General features: G+C 35.7%; 1 protein-coding gene across 1 annotated transcript in view; it reads left to right on the forward strand.

Moving 5' to 3' along the window:
* Window positions 1-19,688, forward strand: part of LOC145680523 (ras-related protein Rab-37-like) — a 285,842-nt gene that overhangs the window by 230,160 nt on the left and 35,994 nt on the right. The window contains exon 5 of the mRNA XM_081751130.1: window positions 12,942-13,052. Within this exon, the coding sequence (XP_081607256.1) occupies window positions 12,942-13,052 (111 nt within the window). The remainder of the gene's footprint in view (window positions 1-12,941; window positions 13,053-19,688) is intronic.

Below are 19,688 nucleotides of genomic sequence, written 5' to 3' on the forward strand. Positions count from 1 at the left end.
ACGGAGAGATAGGAAGAATATCCGTTTTCGGATTTCACTATTTTCCCTATTTCTCTTAATTTGATTATCCACTATCGATGATGACAAAATCTCTGTGGTTGCTACAACCACGTTTTCCGTACAATGCGTTTCCCGTAGGAATACACAACCATCAAAATTTAACTTAGTGGTTTATGCATTTCCAGGATAATATCTGCCATCCTGTTATTCTTGGAGCGTTGAAAACCTGGAATTTTATTTTTCAATTAGAATAATAATAAAATTGCAAGTCCAAAACCAACCAAGAAAAAACATGTCTCTGTTATAAGAAAAATAATGATTCAGTTAATTTAAAATTATCTATAAATTATCCCAATCAAAAATATTTCTTGCATTAGTGAGAATTTAGTTTATTATTATTATTATTATTATTATTATTATTATTATTATTATTATTATTATTATTATTATTATTATTATTATTATTATTAGAGGAAAGTACCCAAAACCGGACCCCCATTTTGTTTTTATTTTTTTTTAAATATAAATTACTTAAAGAAACTATTTTAAAAGCATGAAATATTTATTTTACAATGTTATGCACCGTTTAATTCTACTTTCAGAAAAAATCATTAGCAATTGTTATTTTAAAAAAATGTTTTCGAAAACCTTACACTTTGGTGATTTGAAAAATAGTTGCTAAAACCGGACCCCTTGCAAAAGTTATCGAAATAATACTAAACAAAATTAGAAAAATGTATTAAATCTCAGCAAACATAATCTAGTTTTAAAGTATAAGTGCAATAAAACAAACACATGATTTAGTTTTAATAAAAATATGCAGCATACATGTATCTGTGTATATGAAGAGACAGAAAATATGAAAACGAATTAAATCTTTTAGCAACAAAAATCGCAGATGTACACGTCGTTTTCAGCCCCAGCACAATACACATGGGCCCACAGCAAACAGAACGCACATCACCCAAAGTTCTCCTCTAGAATCGTCGGATAATTTTCTGTCACAAACCATACACCAGGCGTCATCATCTTTGGATGGGAAAACTTCTTGGAAAAACTCCAATTCAGATATTCCTGAGAACACGCTGTTTTCATCCTCTGTGCTTGACTCTCGCATTTTTCTCAAAATTAAGGTGCTTTCTCAGAAATTGTTTCCCTTTTCATAGACACTACTGCTGAACGATTTTCCCGGCCGCGATTGCTTTTGCGTCCTTCAGCATGATTCCTTTCTTGCTGTTCAGCTTCCTTTGCTTCTTTAGCTCTTTTAGCTTCCATCAATTGGGCTTTATAAGGCGTAGATGTGATTACCGTAGAACTGCAGGCCTTTCGTCCCCTATTCGAAGTTCTTTTTTTGATCCTCGGAATGGGAATGATGTCAAACGGATTTGTCTTAGTAGATCTGGAACCATGAGAATCCTCAACTGTAGCTGATGACAGAGAAATGATCTGACCTGCCGAAAATGTTGATGGCTGACTTGGATCAAACTCTACGATAACTTGTAGTTCGTCTTCATCACATTCTTCTCTATTATATGGAAAGTTCTGATTTTCAGATTTTTTCTTGAATACAGATCCATAAAAAGAGAAATCTCGTTTTCTGTTTGCCTCTTCAATGTATTCAGCATCTGAAAACGGCTTCTTGTTCAACGGGTATATGTCTGTTGCTTTAAATCCGTTGATTGCTATTTGAGCTGTTTGTAATCTAATATAGGCTTTGCCAAACAGCTCCATTTCATCAAAAGCACTGACAGCACGTTCATTATGCCGTAACCAATGCCTGATTTCCTCGTTGTAGTAACGTTTGAGAGGACCCATTATCATCTTTAAATCTGCAACGTAATTCAAAGAGAATAGCTCTAAGAGTGTGTACAACTAGGGGTCCAGTTTAGGCAACTGAAGGGGGTCCGGTTTGCGCGACTATAGCCTACAGTTTGTTAATTCAATAGATTTTTAACCAAACATCTAAACGAAGCGATTTAGTGATAAACATTAGCCCAAAACCTTACCATTTAAGAATATATATAGGTCGAAAGGCTTACCTACTAATATCCAGGAGAATTTATAAAAAGTGTAGCACAACGTAAAAACTTTTTCCACTGTCAAAACACATAATGACGGACTGATAAGCAACAAGTGAAGCGGGCGACGTGTGCGCTCTGTTAGAAAGTGGTAGAAGTCTAAACTACTATTTAGACTTTGTCCTGCTAGAGTTCAGGAGAACGTATAGGCAGGAGACCGGGGGTCCACTTTAGGGGGAGGGGTCCGGTTTAGGGCACTTTCCTCTATTATTATTATTATTATTATTATTATTATTATTATTATTATTATTATTATTATTATTATTATTATTATTATTATTATTGAAAGTTTGAGAAATCAATGGTACACGTGAAATCGCAGAAGAATGGGTCAGACAAAAAGCACGTATGACCAACGAACGGAAGGAAGGGAGGACGTAAAGTATGTATGTAGGGTTTTGCGATGGGGAGTGCCAGATAAACTATGTTGCGAACCATAGTGTTACAACAATATAAATTCAATATTCAACTAGCTATATAGGTTGAGCGCAAGAAAGGTCTGTAGTTCTGGGTTAAATAGTTTTCCTGTAATATCGCAAAACTACACAAAATGGGCTTAAATCTTTCCTGAAATCTGGCGCACTTTCTAAATGAAATAACTTCAAATGAAATCTTTCAGTTTAACGTCTCATGATTATGCCCTTTAACCTAAGGGAGACAGTGATTACCACAAGAGAATGATGATGGAAGAATTGATGGAATGAGCATGTGGTAGAAAACGGAAGTACCACGGGAAAACTCATTGACACGATGTTCTCCACCACAAACTTACTTGGCTGGGGAACGAACCAAAGACTTCACGCACCAGAGGTAGGCCCTCTAGCGCTGAGCCACCGTCCCGACCAATTTTTAAATGTTTGATGTTCTCCATTATCTTTAAGTTATTCAGTAAAATTCAAGAAAGTGAAGCATGAACTTAAAAGAGGAGTGTTAACTACCTCTTAAGGTAATGCAAAAACTACTTATTTTACACGAATACTTGCGTACAGTTATTTGTGGAAAACAAAATTTTATCCTATAAATCCCTAATTTCTCCCATAGATTATGTCAGCATCTGAAAAACGCGTTTAATATATATTATTCCTATTGTTTAATTTTGTAGAAGAAATATTATTTGCTTTATTTTCTTATCTATATAAAAAAAAAGCCTAGATTCATAATAAAAATGATCCTTTCCTGATGCATTTTTCCTGGGCTTTACCGGTTTTGAAGGGTTAATACAATACTAGTTACGTGTGCCACTATCACAATAATAATACTACAATAGGCCCAGGCTCATTATTAGCATTGAATCTTTCCTGGTGACGTGATTCAAGTAAGTTTTCACCTCGCTGATAGTCATAGAAAACGTAGTTGGATATTACTAGCATTTAACAGAAAATATAAGCATTCAAAGATGATATATCATCTTGCAATAGTGCAATAGTGAATCTTTGAACACTTATATTTTCTGTTAAACGCTAAATATTCAACTAAGTTTTCTATGACTATCAGCGAGTTGAAAACTTAGTTGAATCACGTCGCCAGGAAAGATTTAACGCAATAATAATATTATAGTATTACTACTGTGATAGTGGCACACGTAACTATACAAATACTACTGTATATTGACTTGATCCCTAGTCTTCCGTTGAAAGCGCTGCTATCGGCTGAAGGAACTCCTTACTTTCTCTCGCTTAGCAACAGCTAAACCCTTATTGGCTCAACACGAGGGTGTGTGAGGGTGTGAGCTTTAGTTCGCATTTTTGCCACGGCTCAAGACATTTTGGCAGCACAATAGTATTTTAATTAACTCTTAAAAACCGGTAGTCTACGAAAAAATGCATCAGGAAAGGATCCATTTTATTATGAATCTAAACTTTTTACGAATTGATGTATCTAATCAAGTTGAACAAAATTATATGGTTAAGTGTAAATTCTCATGCGCATTTTCAAGCAAAACGATATTTTTGTAAACGTAAAAATTGATGCTATACGATAACTACGCCATCTATTCAGATTAAACTTATACTGAGGCTCATCAAAACTTTTCATTATGATATTAGCAGGGCGAAAGTCATCATATGGTTATGTAGATATAGCCTAAAATTATACTAAACTCTATTTAATTATAATATTGTACAGGACTAAATTCTCATGAGTAGATTTTGAAAAAAAAATCAACAAAAACGAATTTTTGTGGTGCTTAAAGGTTGTTGTTTGTTACCAATACAGTAATTGACTGTGAACTCCTTCGTGGCTTTCTAGTTAACGGATGCACCTATAGCGCGGGAGACCCAGGTTCGATTCCCGGTGGGAGTACGTGTGTTTCGAATCTCATGTTAAGCTGTAGGTCCACTTCTCATTATAGCCTTGGTGCTGAAGGGGGGGGCTAAACTCCAAATTGATAGTTTTTACTCTGGAAACACGAGGCCTCGGTGGCTTACAAGACAGTGATAAGAGCATTCATCTCTGATGAATGGAGTCACTTCATTCCACCGTGTCATCCATTTCCTTCTATCACCATCTCACTTAGACTCGGTGCATAAACGAGGGACACTAAACTCAGAAAAAAATCCGGAGGAACAATTGAATATTTATTTACTGCAGGTGTAAAAAAAAAATGCTTTGTATGTGCATGTAGTATTGAACGGATATTATTCTACATCCGAAAAGACGATTAGCAATTGTAAAATACTTCGACCTATATTTTCAGAAAAAAATATAGAACCTGATTGTTTTTACAAGGGAAAGAGTACAGATGAAGTGTAATGTCAGCTTTTCATGCTACATCAATCATTTTCCCATTAAACAAGTATAGTTTTATTGAAGAAGTTTACAAATGTATGTTGAATTAGGAAATTTTGTGCGGTCTGCACCCCGTGGACTCTCCCCTCCCACCTCCCCCGTGGATATGTCCTTGAAAAGTATGTCTGAGAATGATACATATACTCCTAACAGTGATGTCAATAGTGCTTGTAAAAAAAAAATTAAAAAAAAGTAAGTAAGCAGTTATTATATTTTGTAGATCTATTAAATTGATATTATTTTCTTTGATCTTCAAAGGCTTGGACGCTACAAAACACAAAATTAAGTTGAATAGATGCTCATGCCAACTGTTGCCTTTCTATCTTTCATATATATACTATACAGTATTTTTACAGTACATATATATATATATATATATATATATACTGTATATATATCTTGTAAAAATATTTGATTTAGCAGAAAGGAAGAAAGAAGTTGTCTAAGAGCGCTCCTAGAGATTTTCTAAAAGCTATCGGATGGTAGGCGTTCTTCTTGTTCAAAATATTTTCTGCTTATTGGATTCACAGAGAAATAAAGAAGATTTAAAAAAAAAAAAAAAAAAAAAAAAAAAAAAAAAAAACAAGCACTATGAGATACCAAAAATGAATCAGATATGGAGTTGTTTGGGACAGGAACATAGCTCTTGTACATCGAAAAGGAAAAGGATATCTATCCATCGTATCGAAAGTCAAATCAATAACTTTTGCTTTTAGTTTTTTCCCTTGTTTCTTTTAAACTTTGTGTCTTCTTTATCTCCATTTCTCCTTTAGTATATCACTGATAAAAGAAATTTGAAAAGGATAATCCTACAGTTATTGCGACGAAATATTGTGAAGATATGTGTATTTGGATACATGGCAAAGTTTCTTATTTTGAACAATGGGACATTTTATTTTAAAAGAACATTTCAGTCAAAAGCATCATCATTCGTTTCAAGTTAAATTACCTATCGACTTTTTTTTTTTCTAAGTTCATTTGCCTTTGCTGTCTGTCATTCATTTCTTACGTTGTAATTTTTCAATTAATAAAATAACAGATTGCTTCCCCGTCAGCATTCCTATCATCACCTTACCTTGGTTAATCTACGAGCATGCACTTTTTTCATCGAGACGCAAATCAGAGTGAATAACCCAGGGCATGAACCCGGAAAGAACGTCATACAAATTCGATGGAGAGACTATTGGAAGGGACAGTCGACATGGAGCGAGAGACGAGTTAGAATGTAGACCGCTAGCTTCATTTGAAATTTACGATTAATAACCTTGCTCTGTCTTAGAGAGCACCTTTGATTCAACGACGATGTATTACTTTTTAAGAAGAAGTTTTAAGTTTATCTAAAGTTGCGGTCTTCGTGAAGTTGGTTACTCAGTCCGGGTTTCGCCGACTCTTAACCCTGGTTACTTGAACGACCAGCCAGCCAAACAGAGGGATGGACGGACGTCGGCCTGTAGGAGGAATCGTGGAGAGGACAACGATCAGACCTGCAAGTAAGTGCGAGTAGATTAACCTATCCCAAAAGTTACTCCCTTCTTGCCCCTTTTCACCCCCTTTAACATCACAGTCTGTTTCTTTTGTACGTGTTGGATTTCATTTAAATGCAACCCAGGTTGGATCCCGTACCTCATGTTTTGTTAAGTTGTATATTTGCAAATCCTGGGCGCAACTTGTCGGTTCTGTCATCCCCAATCACGTCATTTATGAGTACATTATCTGAGCTCTCAGACCGACAAGGGGCGACTGCACATGGCGGAGATGTGGTTTTAACTTGTGTGGATGCACACATATCTGAAATATATCCTCGATTTCTCTCATTTTTAAGATTTATTTTGCATTAGTTTGTTTGCCGCCCACCGTTAGAATTTGATGAAATTCTATTTGTTTTACCACCCTCCCTCCACCCTCTCGATTTGTTGTGTTATTTTGTTTTATGTGCATTTTAGTTACATTATTTAGAGATATTTAGAGAAAATGGTGAATACTAGCATTATGGCACAAGCTCGTCTTACGTCTCTATATTCTATTGTGCGCCCCACATTTTTTCACGGCAAGTATGGGGAAGACGTTATTCGTTTTTTTTTGAGTATTTCGAATCTTACTGCGTCATTTATGAGTTCAATGCAGTAAAGAAGCGTCATTTGCTCCCATATCTATTAAGGGACGGAGCCTTAGCGTGGTTTCTAGCTTTAACTAGGACAGATGATTTTGTGAACTTGTCGTATGTAGACATAAAGAGACGAATTATCACATTATTTGGTGGTTTTGTAGTTAAGAAGGTGACGGAACACACCATTCGTTCTAGAGATCAAAAAGAAGGGGAACCTATTATGACATATATTTATGAGAAGTTTGATCTCATACTTAGTTTTGATAAAGCCATGCCTATTCAACAACAAATTAATTTCCTTATTGAAGGGTTATTGCCTCAGTATTTTAAGCTTACATGCAACAAATCGTTTCCATCTGTTGATGCGTTATGTGAGTTTTTATTACAAGAACAGTCAGCTGAGTTAATAGTAAATTATAAGACGCTCATTAAAGCTAATTCGAAAGAACAAATCTTGCAGTTTAGTACACCGGAATTTATCGCTAAGATAGCTGATGTTTCATTGCGCGATAATTCTCATGTTTCATTTCCTCTCGAAGAAGAACAGGAAAAAAAAGAAATGCTTGCACGTTTGCATTATCATATCTCATCCGCTGGGAAAGAATGCGGTGATCAACAGTCTGTAGATTCTATTCCGTCTCATCAACAGAAATGTAACTCTTTTTCTTCTTTTTGTTCCTCTGAATGTAAGAGTGCCAAGAATAATAATAATATGCATGATAGAATGGGCTCTGCGACGAATACCTCTGTTATGGTTAAGAACGAACAGAACAAGTGCAAACAGAATCATAGTACGTCTCCCGCGAATAATAAAATACACTGTCCGGCCAAAGCATTAGAGTGCAACATGGCGCAAGTCAGGAGAAGTAATAATTGTAATGTTTTACATAGCGGAAATAGTTCAGGGAATAGTGAAAGACCTGTTTTTAAGACCCACACGATTACTACGCCTATTGTTAGGGATAGGATTCTGCCTTGTATCAAAATTAGTATTGGCAACAAAGAGTATAAAGCATTGTTGGACTCTGGGAGTCAAATTTCAATTTGTACTAGAGAGCTCCTTCCTCCAAACACTAGACTTGTTAAAAGACGTACTATCATCCGTGGCATCTCGGGTAAAGGACTTGAAATTAACACGTTAGCTGTGCTGAAGTTCAAAATTGACGGCTATTCATTTACGCATACTTTTAGAGTTGTTGACAAATTTGCATCTTCTGTTTTGTTGGGGAATGATTGGTTACTTCCTCAACATGTCACTATTAACCAGGATATTCACGTAGTTCACATAGTTAGGTTTGGGAAGCCTACTGATCACGCTTTACCTGAAAGTCATGCTATAGGCACAGTTTCCGAACAAACAGCGAACCTTATGCAAGCGTATTTCATAACGGCGAAATCTGTTACTTTGCCAACCAATTACCTACTTGGGCTGAAACAGGGAAGAATTGTTCTGGTTTGAAACCGAAGTTTGGTGCCAATTCTGCAATCAACAAGAAAATCAGTGTTTTTCGAGGAGATATTGCTATGATTAAAGCTGACGCCGTTGTCAACCCCACGAATGAATTACTTATTCCATTAGGAGGAGCAGACAGAAGTATCCAAGAAGCTGCAGGAGAAGAATTTCGTAAAGATTGCGAGAAAATACGTTCTTTGAAGCCAGGACAAGTGAAGATTGTTCCAGGCTATAATCTCCCCGCTGATCATGTATTATTGACGTGTGGTCCTAGAGATGCGAACAAGAAGACTTTGGAGAATTGTTATAACAATTGTTTTGATTTTGTATTGAAAAATCAGTTTTCAACTGTGGCTTTTCCTTGCATCGCTGCTGGTGCATTTCATTTCCCTAAGGAACCTGCTGCGAGAATTGCATTGTTGAGTACACGAAAATTTTTAGAGGATCATGTGGACAACGTAGACCGTATTGTATTGTGTATTTTCGACAAGGAGAATTGGGATCTCTATCAGCGTCTTTTACCTGGGTATTTTCCCCTGGAAGAAGAAAAAGAAGCGGAAGCTGTTTCTCTGCAATGAAGTTTTTTTTTTTTTTTTAAAAAAAAGAAGGAAAAAAAGACGGTTCTCAAAAGAAGATTTGATGGATTAGGAACATATGTGCAGTTGGTAACGAATTTTGTTTTGACACTGGCCATGTCATTATGGAATTTGTTTTGGTTTGTTTGTATTTCTAAGTCTTGCCGGCAATAACAATTACAACGAAGATAAGGAGAAAAAGGAGTACTCATATAGACATCATTGTTTCTTCAGTTACTTAGAACTGTTGGTTAACTTTGTAGAATACGTTCTTTTTCCTAGTCAACTTATCAACAGCTTATAAACTGAATAAATTAGTATCTAGGCGCCAAATCAGCATCTTATTGATACATATGTTTTGCAGAAGAAAACTAGGGAGATAGACGCAACTATGAATTGATATGTGTTTGCTATCTATGTCATGATAGTGATGAAGAAGGAATTCTTACGTTTTTTTTTTTTTTTTTTTTGCATTTTTCAAGATGCATTTTATAACCCAAATGTGGATGTAAAGAAGAATGAAGTTTTTATTTCCCTGGATTTTTGATTCGATACTACGATTTGTTATTAGTTATTGGGAATATACTCAGTCTATGTATTCTTTTCAAAGGAATATATACTGTTATAACCTCTTGTGTGATTTTAGTGATCTTTTGGAATGATCAATTTTTCATCGCCTGCAGTGTATATAATAAATTTGTGTATTTCATCATGAAGATGACTTGGGATTTATGTATGATGAAGATTTGTGCTTATTTGATATATACTTTTGTATATTTGAAGATTTGACTTGATTCCACATTTTCCTGTGGGCATACGTACTTTTACTTTTGTATATATGAAAAAAGAAGTTTTTTTTTCTTCCTTTTTTCTTTTATCGCATATTTAGTTAGGGATTTAGGAATATGTTTGGTGATAGTCTGTCATGTTGATTTCTTTTAAGGTTTTAATAGCCAGTACAGAGGGCTATAACTCTGCCAATACGTCGGTCATTGTGGAACTAAATTCTCCACAATTCGTTTTTCTGAAACCTGAAATCAACATTCTTTTGTGTTGTTTTATCTATTCTTTCTATGGGTAGCTAGATTAATTTTTCTTCTACCGCGTAATGATTATTTTGATTATAGAGTTACAATTTTATTGGAATTAGAGTTTTTATTTACTATATATAGATATATACGTATGGATTATGATTCTTTCATCATATATAGATATATGATTCTTTCCAGACTATATTTGCTGCTGTGTTTTTATCATGAACATTGAATGAAACTACAAAGATGCTTAAGTTTTTTTTTTAAAACAGAAATTCTAAAAAGTGATTTTTTTTTTGTCTGTCTCCGAAATGTTTTCATTCGGGACTTTGATTTCAGGGGGGGGATGTGAAGATATGTGTATTTGGATACATGGCAAAGTTTCTTATTTTGAACAATGGGACATTTTATTTTAAAAGAACATTTCAGTCAAAAGCATCATCATTCGTTTCAAGTTAAATTACCTATCGACTTTTTTTTTTTCTAAGTTCATTTGCCTTTGCTGTCTGTCATTCATTTCTTACGTTGTAATTTTTCAATTAATAAAATAACAGATTGCTTCCCCGTCAGCATTCCTATCATCACCTTACCTTGGTTAATCTACGAGCATGCACTTTTTTCATCGAGACGCAAATCAGAGTGAATAACCCAGGGCATGAACCCGGAAAGAACGTCATACAAATTCGATGGAGAGACTATTGGAAGGGACAATCGACATGGAGCGAGAGACGAGTTAGAATGTAGACCGCTAGCTTCATTTGAAATTTACGATTAATAACCTTGCTCTGTCTTAGAGAGCACCTTTGATTCAACGACGATGTATTACTTTTTAAGAAGAAGTTTTAAGTTTATCTAAAGTTGCGGTCTTCGTGAAGTTGGTTACTCAGTCCGGGTTTCGCCGACTCTTAACCCTGGTTACTTGAACGACCAGCCAGCCAAACAGAGGGATGGACGGACGTCGGCCTGTAGGAGGAATCGTGGAGAGGACAACGATCAGACCTGCAAGTAAGTGCGAGTAGATTAACCTATCCCAAAAGTTACTCCCTTCTTGCCCCTTTTCACCCCCTTTAACATCACAGTCTGTTTCTTTTGTACGTGTTGGATTTCATTTAAATGCAACCCAGGTTGGATCCCGTACCTCATGTTTTGTTAAGTTGTATATTTGCAAATCCTGGGCGCAACTTGTCGGTTCTGTCATCCCCAATCACGTCATTTATGAGTACATTATCTGAGCTCTCAGACCGACAAGGGGCGACTGCACAATATAAACTAATATATATACATAGAGTAAGCCATTTATCTTGAAATACCCTTGTAACTTCTAAACTATTGGATTAAAAAAAAATAGCTAAAGTTTTGTGCCAAGCAAATATCAGCAAGAGAAAATTCCTTGACATACTCAAATCACAGCAAAAAATGTTGTTAAAGCGACTCAATTTTTCTACCGCTCTTAAGGTGTTACTTCAACACCAACACCAACACCAATAACTGACAGTGAGAGTGTGTATTAATTGTTATTTTTATCACCATCGCCTTCCTAGGTTATTATAAATATCTAATAATTGACAGTAAGAGTATATATTATTGGTTATTTTTATCACCATCGCCTTCCTAGGATATCATGAATATCTAATAACTGACAGCGAGAATGTGTATTAGTTGTTATTTTTATCACCATCGCCTCGCTTGACTATAATAAATATCTAATAACTGACAATGAGAGTGTGTACTAGTTATTATTTTTGTCACCATCGCCTTCTTAGAGTATCATATGCGTAATCTAGGGACGTGAACTTTTCATTTTATCCCTGAATTCGGTGTTATTTTTTTCCCAAAATCGGTGTTATTTTCCGCGATTTAATACAAGCAAAAAGGGATTATTTGCTTTATTTTGAAATGGTTTTGAAAAGCTAGTATATAGTAACATAGACAAAGTGGTCTGTGAAAGCTAATTAAAATAAAACAATTTTAAAATTAAACGAATAATTTTAAATTTTGAAATCTTAAATTTAAAAGAATAAATTATATTTTTGGACTTGCCATCTGAGAAAAAATGGCTCGAGATCTCTCCTAAACTTGATCTAACTTGATTTATTTAATGTATGATTTGACCAAAAACCACACTGCAGTGTTTCTTAACATTTTCATCACTTCAAAAAAACAATCAATTCACAATATACTTACGTAAAATGCAATTCATAGCATAGTGTTTCTTAACATTTTCTTCAATTCAAAAAAAAAAAATCAATTCACAATATACGTATTTAAAACGCAATTCATATTATTATCAACGCACATTTTCACTTATTGAAGAATTTATAGTTTCTTCGATGTTTCTTATTTTTCAATCGACAAAATATATCATAGGAATTGCACACTCAACCAACTAGGGAAAATTTGATTTTAAAAAGGGAAAATTTTGTATCAAGCAAGGGAAATTTTCTTAAAGGAACTTAATGAACTCTGTATCAGAGTACAAAAAAAAAAAAAAAAAAAAATAGTGTGAATTCATATTGTAATTATTGGTTTCAGAACTATACATTATTACAGGGGCGGAAATATCCGAATAAATCCCCATTCATGCACCGACCCTGTTCCTGAGGAAAAAAAGTAGCTATTTTTGTTCTATCTATATATGTATCTGTTCATTTTCCTTTACATTTTTTCTTCCCGAATCCTTCAACGAAATGATTCGTGACTACGATTCATTGGAATAATAATAGCTTGTCCACCCAGTATTATTTCAGGCAGAATTTTTTCTCATTTTCTGTTGTATTGTACGTAGGTACTTTTTTTTTTAATGTAACACAGAACTCTTGACTAGAGGAATAAAAGAGCTTCCCAACTTAAAAAAAAAAAAAAAAAAAAAAATCCTAACATTCTCGTTGTACTTCTTTTGTTTTCCAGCTCTGCTGCTCCTGTATGATGTCACAAATAAAACCAGCTTCGACAACATCAGAGCGTGGCTTGCCGAGATAAGAGAATATGCTCAGGACGATGTCGTTATCATGTTGTTAGGTAAGTTTTTTGTTTATTTTATTTCATATTATTCTATTTATAGAAGAAAAAAATAATAATACAATTTTCAAATTGAAGATATTATCTCATATACTATTGTGAAATCAATTGTTAAGAACATGAAAATAAAAACCTTTGCCTAGCAATATTTTGTATTGTATTTCTCTCAAAACTATAAGTCTGGCAAATTAGAAATCTTCCTTTGTGTGCGGACCGTGGAGAGGAGGATATTTTTCCTTGCTCATAGCATCGTGAAGGAAGTAAGAAGCAGTAAATAGTATTTCCACTATTGATAAATGCGAAACCAACCATGGTATTGATAGTTTCATAACAACATTTTATACGGTATTAAAAAGAAGTTACGGTTTCAATGTTCCTGAGGATATGTGCTAAATGAAACGGGATGATAAAGAAGTAATTAGTGGAATGAAAAGTGGGATAAGACGGAAGACAAAACCCTAAGAAACCAAGCATATAATGCGATTCACTAGTAGCGTTCACAGAATACCAGCAATGGAGAGAAATGGGCTCAAGCAAAGAGAACATATGAGGGGTTTAGTACCAAAACCTACCATGTCCATTTTTCACTTTTTGAAACAATGAGAGAAACATGTAGCTATATTCTTACAAACGACTTTTTGTTCTTTCAACAATGAAATGTGTTCATTGTTGTCTACAAACATGTTCGCAAGCACTAAATCGAGCACTGAGCAATAATAACGCTTTTTAAGACAATATACGCAGGATATGGTAGTGGAAGTGAAAAATGGATATGGTAGGTTTTGATACTAGACCCCTCATATCGTTTCAGGATTGTTTTAGTTAAACGTCCCACGATTATGTACACGAAAGCTAAGGAAGACGGTGATAATTAGACAGATGATAATGGGAAATTACCTAAATGGGAAGAAACAGGAGAGCTGAGAAAACTCGTGCACTGGTGTTGGTCCACCACAAAACCCACTTGGCCGGAGCTGGGATTGAACCAGAGACCCCATGCGCCGGAGGTGAGTGCTCCGCGGCCATTTCAGGACTTTTGTAAAATCAAGTTTCAATGTTTCTGTTTCTTGCGAATGGTGAATAGGTAAGAAACAAATCTTTTGGACCTGCACCTCTACGCTTATTCCCAAACTTTGATTGTAGAAATAATTCAGAACTCACTGCGGAGTTGAGGTGGCTGTAGTTCAAGTTCCGCCCATCCGTATACACTAGTGTATGTGGTGGTGCAAATTTATACTATTACCCTTTTGCCTTCATTTTTTAAAGTGTTAAATTCTGGCATATTCCCTCTCGGTTGTAGTGTTGCAAATGAACTTTGTGGTGGACAAACATCGTGTACGTGAGTTTTTCGGGGTTCTCATGTTTCCTCCCATTTTCTTCATTCCACCCTTTCATCATCATCGTCTCCTTTAGACTAGCCGGCATAACCATGGGACGTAAAACGTAAAAGATTTCACTTTTATAGTGTTGGTAGGATAAATCTATGTTAGGGTTGCCATATTACCCGATTTTAGCGGGTACCACCCGATTTTCAGGTCCTGTATTCATTTTAGCAAGCAAATTCTCCTAGTGATTAATGGAACTGCGTAAAAGTGTTTAAAAGAACAGTTGGTGTGATATAGCCTAGTGAATCTAGTGACTAGTGTACCTAGTGATACACTCGACTTGTAACGATAAATTGTAAAAAATATGTATATGTTATTATCGATAATGGTCCGTATCTTATGATATCATTTCCTATGGTCTATATCGTATGATATCATTTCCTTCTTTTGTGGTCAAACATGTTGAAACTTGTTCTTTCTGGATAGTTCTTTAGAGAGTGCACTGGCGTCGTCAGCTTCTTAAATCTGGAGGACTCGGATGAATCAAAATCAAAACTCTTTCCGACAAAAGTTATGTTACATATACAAAGTAGTATAGCTTCTTTAAACATATTTGATTAAAATCTGGGGGACGCGTCCCTCGAACCTCCCCCTTGCTAACAACACCCATGGATAGTATTTGAGGAAGCCATAGTGGATGTATGTAAGTTCGTTTTATAGAAATATGTTAAATACAGAAAATCCTGAAAAATACAGTAATTCAAATAAATTCGATTTTTTGTGTTATCATTTAAATAATTGGTAGCGCTATCTGCACTATTTTTGAAATATTCTCATAATTTTAATGTAACGAACTGAGGGCTATTATATAAAATAAAACGTTACAGCCTACGACTACCCTTCCACATGAACACCATCTGACATAGTCATCGATGAGGAGATGCACACAGTGGTCCTATGTGCAGCTTCTAATGTTCTATTCAGATTTTATTGATCTAGTTGAAGCTATTCAAAATCATTTCTTTTTTTATTATTATTATTATTTTCATTGCTTAGTTTCTTCTATGTTTCAAGAGGCAAGTCTCATTAATATCCAATTCGCTCACATTTGTTTATACTACAGTGCTATGCTAGTATCGTTCTAAAGCGTAAATTATTAGCCTTGCTTTCATATGCTCTTCCCAACCTTTAAAATTTAGCTCTATCGAACATATTCAGTTGAAAACTCTTGAACATGATAATCTCTAACTCTGAAAGTTAGATTTTAGACAATCGTGACTCGTGAGAGCGCAATTTCACAGAAGACCGCTGCAACTACGCGTTACTATACATACGTTTGCCTTTGTATTGTTACATACAGTGACGTAACTAAAGATTTGGGGGCCCTTCCGCAGATAATGTGGAGTGGGGTCCCCTTCTCTCCGTCCCACATCACAATTTGGGGCCCCTGATGGCTTGAGGCCTCCCCGCAATGCGGGGTCTGCGGAGCCCTTATTTACGCCCCTGGTTACATAATGGATTCGAGATAAGATTCCTGGTAGAAGTGTTCCAGAAAAAAATCTGAGTAGCGATACCGATCTCATTAAAATTATAGCTTCCATCTCAATGCTGGTAAAGAAGGTGACTCCTCCCCTTCCTTATAAAGTCATGTATAGTTATCACTTGTCGACACTGAAATAAATCTCCTGCAGTAATACATTCGTCATATTTGTTTGTTTTTCTATAACTTCGAAACGCTCCAACTAGAAATCGCTCGGTCGAAGATCCACTTGATCACTCTAACATGAGTAAAGACAAGGAAGGCACTTAATGTTCTGCAGAACATGATGTTAAATTTGCTCTTTGAGTTTCTGTTGTGTTGTGCGTCCTTGTGCAACACTAAGATTATCGGAAACGAGATTTAGTATTAAATCGGGGTCAGAACTACGACCGGGACTTGAATCGGTTCAGTTCGTGGATGCTCGGATCATTATGTAAGATCAGCTTCAACATAGGCCGTTCCCACTACAGTATCTTGCCTCCCAAGAAAGCTGTATTACAGTACTGTACAGGACCGCGCCACCGGATCCTGCCATATATGATCTCGTTTCCAGTAGTTGGTGTTTTCTAACTCCACTCCGAGGTACGCTGCAGTTTAAGTAATCTTTGGTCACATGATCAGTTTTTATCTACCAGACTAGCTGAAATATTTCACATTCTTGCCTTATAATGCATATGTTGCATATGCAAGATATTCTTAAAGGAACGAATTGTGGGGACTCGTAATCAGTGTGGGCCCTAGGCACTTCGCTGCCCCCGTTCTCCGGAAAGAACAAATCTTAAAAGCTATGATTTTAAGTATGCTACCCTATCATGAACAACGAAGGGAAAGGAAAATACACTCGCACTCAGAAAGGCCTAGGCCTAAACACTACAAATACAATATCGTTGTGTCTTTTTTAAAATTTAAATAATAATCCATTATGTTAGTGAAAGATACACCTGCAAAAAAAGATGGTAATCATTTTTGTAGAATTCATATCGAGCTTTAATCTCATATCAATATATCAGTTTGCAATTCCAGTGCAACTATAGTACTCGCGCTGAGTCGTGAAGCTTCGGCTCTAAACCAATCATAGAAATATTTTGCTTGAGCTCGGATGCATCGGAAAACTTCGGTATAATTCGTGGAGCCGCTTCCCGAACGCGCATTTGAGAAAATGTCAAACAGCTGGATTTCACCAACATTGTTTTCAGACTTTGAAAAATGAGTATTTAAAAAAGCATTTAAAAATTACCAATAATAACACTGCACAACAATAGCTACTGTATCAATTATAGTAAAACAGTAACAATAACACAAACAGTAACGACGAAAATATAACGTAACAAAAAAATTAACAAAACAGAACTTGACGCCAATCCGACAACACTGTACTCTTGGGAGGTGTCTTCCGTGTAACGCGAGAGACGACACTGACAAGACAACCGGAACACATCCTCGCGTTCTGTTGGGTAGTGAAATTGGTAGATCGAGGTCAAGTTTCACAACTCGGCGCGAATGCTATAGCTCTTTTACCTTTATTTCATGATTTTCATTCTACATCTGTTAAAATTGAAAACTAAACAAAAATTGTTTCCACCTTCAATAATAAGGAACTTGTTTGTAACAAAGCCAAGAGTAGTTTTCATACCAAAACTGTGATAACTAACTAAGTGTACAGGTAATTTGGGACGAGTGTTCGCCACTGTTCGAGAATTGAGTTCTTGTATTTGACAACAATCAAGCAATTCATGCTGGGATTTGTTTGATCATTTACTTTAGCACTGTCCATGTGACCTAAACATGATTTATGAATATAGTATTCAAATACATAGGTCAGCTTAGTAAATTTAACTACCATCATCGTGAAGTCTGTTTCCAATAAGAAATATTTATTTCAAATAACATAGTTATGACAGACTTTGCCATCTCTCGAAACTTGTCGCCCCATGCAAATGCACATGTTGCACATATAGTAGAGCTAGACCGGCTCGTAATGGCTATAACCAGTGGCGTATTTAGGGGGTGGCTTCCTGACTTAAGCCCCCTCCCGAAATCTTACTTAGTATAGTAAAGTAAATGAAATATCTTGCAGAATTTGCAAATTTCCAAGCAAAGCCCCCCCCCCCCCGAAAGTTAGCAAAGCCCCTCCCGAAACAAAATCGTAAATACGCCACTGGCTATAACTGTCATCATTAGCTACTATGAGGTGCGTTTTCGGCCGTCCGAGACCTGTAGGTCCAATCCTCATTTCCACAATAATGTGGGACTGAGATACTACAGGTGAGTATGACAACCTTATCCCATGAATATCCTATTCGCCAGATTTGAAGTCATATGATAATTTGTTTTATTATTATTAATGAAAGATACTTAGCACGCCATATCGTTCAGACTCCCTCTGGTCGGGAAACATGTGTGCTGTTGGCTATAATATCGGACATTTTTAGTCGGTTATAGCAAGACTATGATCACCGTATGGATGCATGCAAATGAGCACGAAGTACATATAGGGTTGCCAACCATCCGGTATGCTACCGGACAGTTCGGCTTTTGACCTCCTTGTCCTGTATCCAGTATGACATCAAAACCAGACCTTAAATGTCCCGTATTTTTCCTTTTACTAGCCCTATTCTCTATTCTATTCAGATTATTTTGGAGTAATGAAAGGAATCATTTGTCGATGAATATGGTTAAAGCAGAGCTTATAATTCGCTTTGATATCGAGCTGTAGTGCGCGGAATTTGCTGAAGAATTGAAGGCAGGAAAATTTACTGGACTTATCAAAACTGCTAAAGGTCAACAACAGTACATTTTCAAGAGCTCAGCTAGCACTGCTCCATCCTCAGTTACATCTCCCAATTAAATATTACTGCATACAGATCCAGTAAAAGATTGTAGGCATTATGAGATATTACTAGCCCGAGTGAAGCTGGTAAAACTTATTTTTCAAGTATATTTTGTGCATGCCATAATATATTACCAATTATATTTCCTTTTCTGTTTTAAATTCAATGTATTATTGATTGTAGACTACAAAAATTACATGTGCCGACTCAACAAAAACTGGAATAAGTAAGTTTAACAAATGCTTCAAAAGTAACTAAAATTATTAAATTCAAACTGCGAATCGCTTAATTTTATGTGAAGTAACCACTTTTAGGTTGATCACATTTTTTACGGTCGACGATGTCACAATCTTAAGGATATAGTACTCCAGGAGGATGTTCGGTATTTTCATTTTTAAAAGTTGACAACCCTAAGCACACATCAAAGCACTATGATCAACGTAGCTCAAACTTGGACAACCACTCTTCCTAATATTGCAGGTTACATCCATATAAAATAATAAACAGTTCTTAAATTCATTGACAATCCTGCCTTTCTTTTATACTCTTAATGGGATGTTCTTCTCAAATAGGGGTATTTAAGTCTCTTCTCATCTGAAGCAGTGTACAAATAATGCAACGTGCACTGCATATGTAGCATTTCAAGGGACAATACTCTTCCAAATGATTTGCACGGAAATAGTTAGATACTAGCACTTTTAGCCTAAAGAGGTGAAACAATTTATAAAATTTATAACCTTCTGCTGTGATTTCAAAAATCGTTAGGTTTCCCTGCCAAACACTATCTAGGCTTATCTGTTATCCAGTGTAAACTCCGTCATCGAAAAATATTGTACAAACATTATAAAATACAGTGCATGTATTAGCTTTAATAGAATGCTTTCAAAAAAAACAGAAAAACGTGAATATATATTTCAGTAACGAACTCACAAATTAGATT

The sequence above is a fragment of the Thermobia domestica genome, chromosome 3 (genome assembly GCF_964235325.1).
Source record: "Thermobia domestica chromosome 3, izTheDome1.hap1.1, whole genome shotgun sequence".
In the NCBI taxonomy this organism is placed as follows: Eukaryota; Metazoa; Arthropoda; class Insecta; order Zygentoma; family Lepismatidae; genus Thermobia; species Thermobia domestica.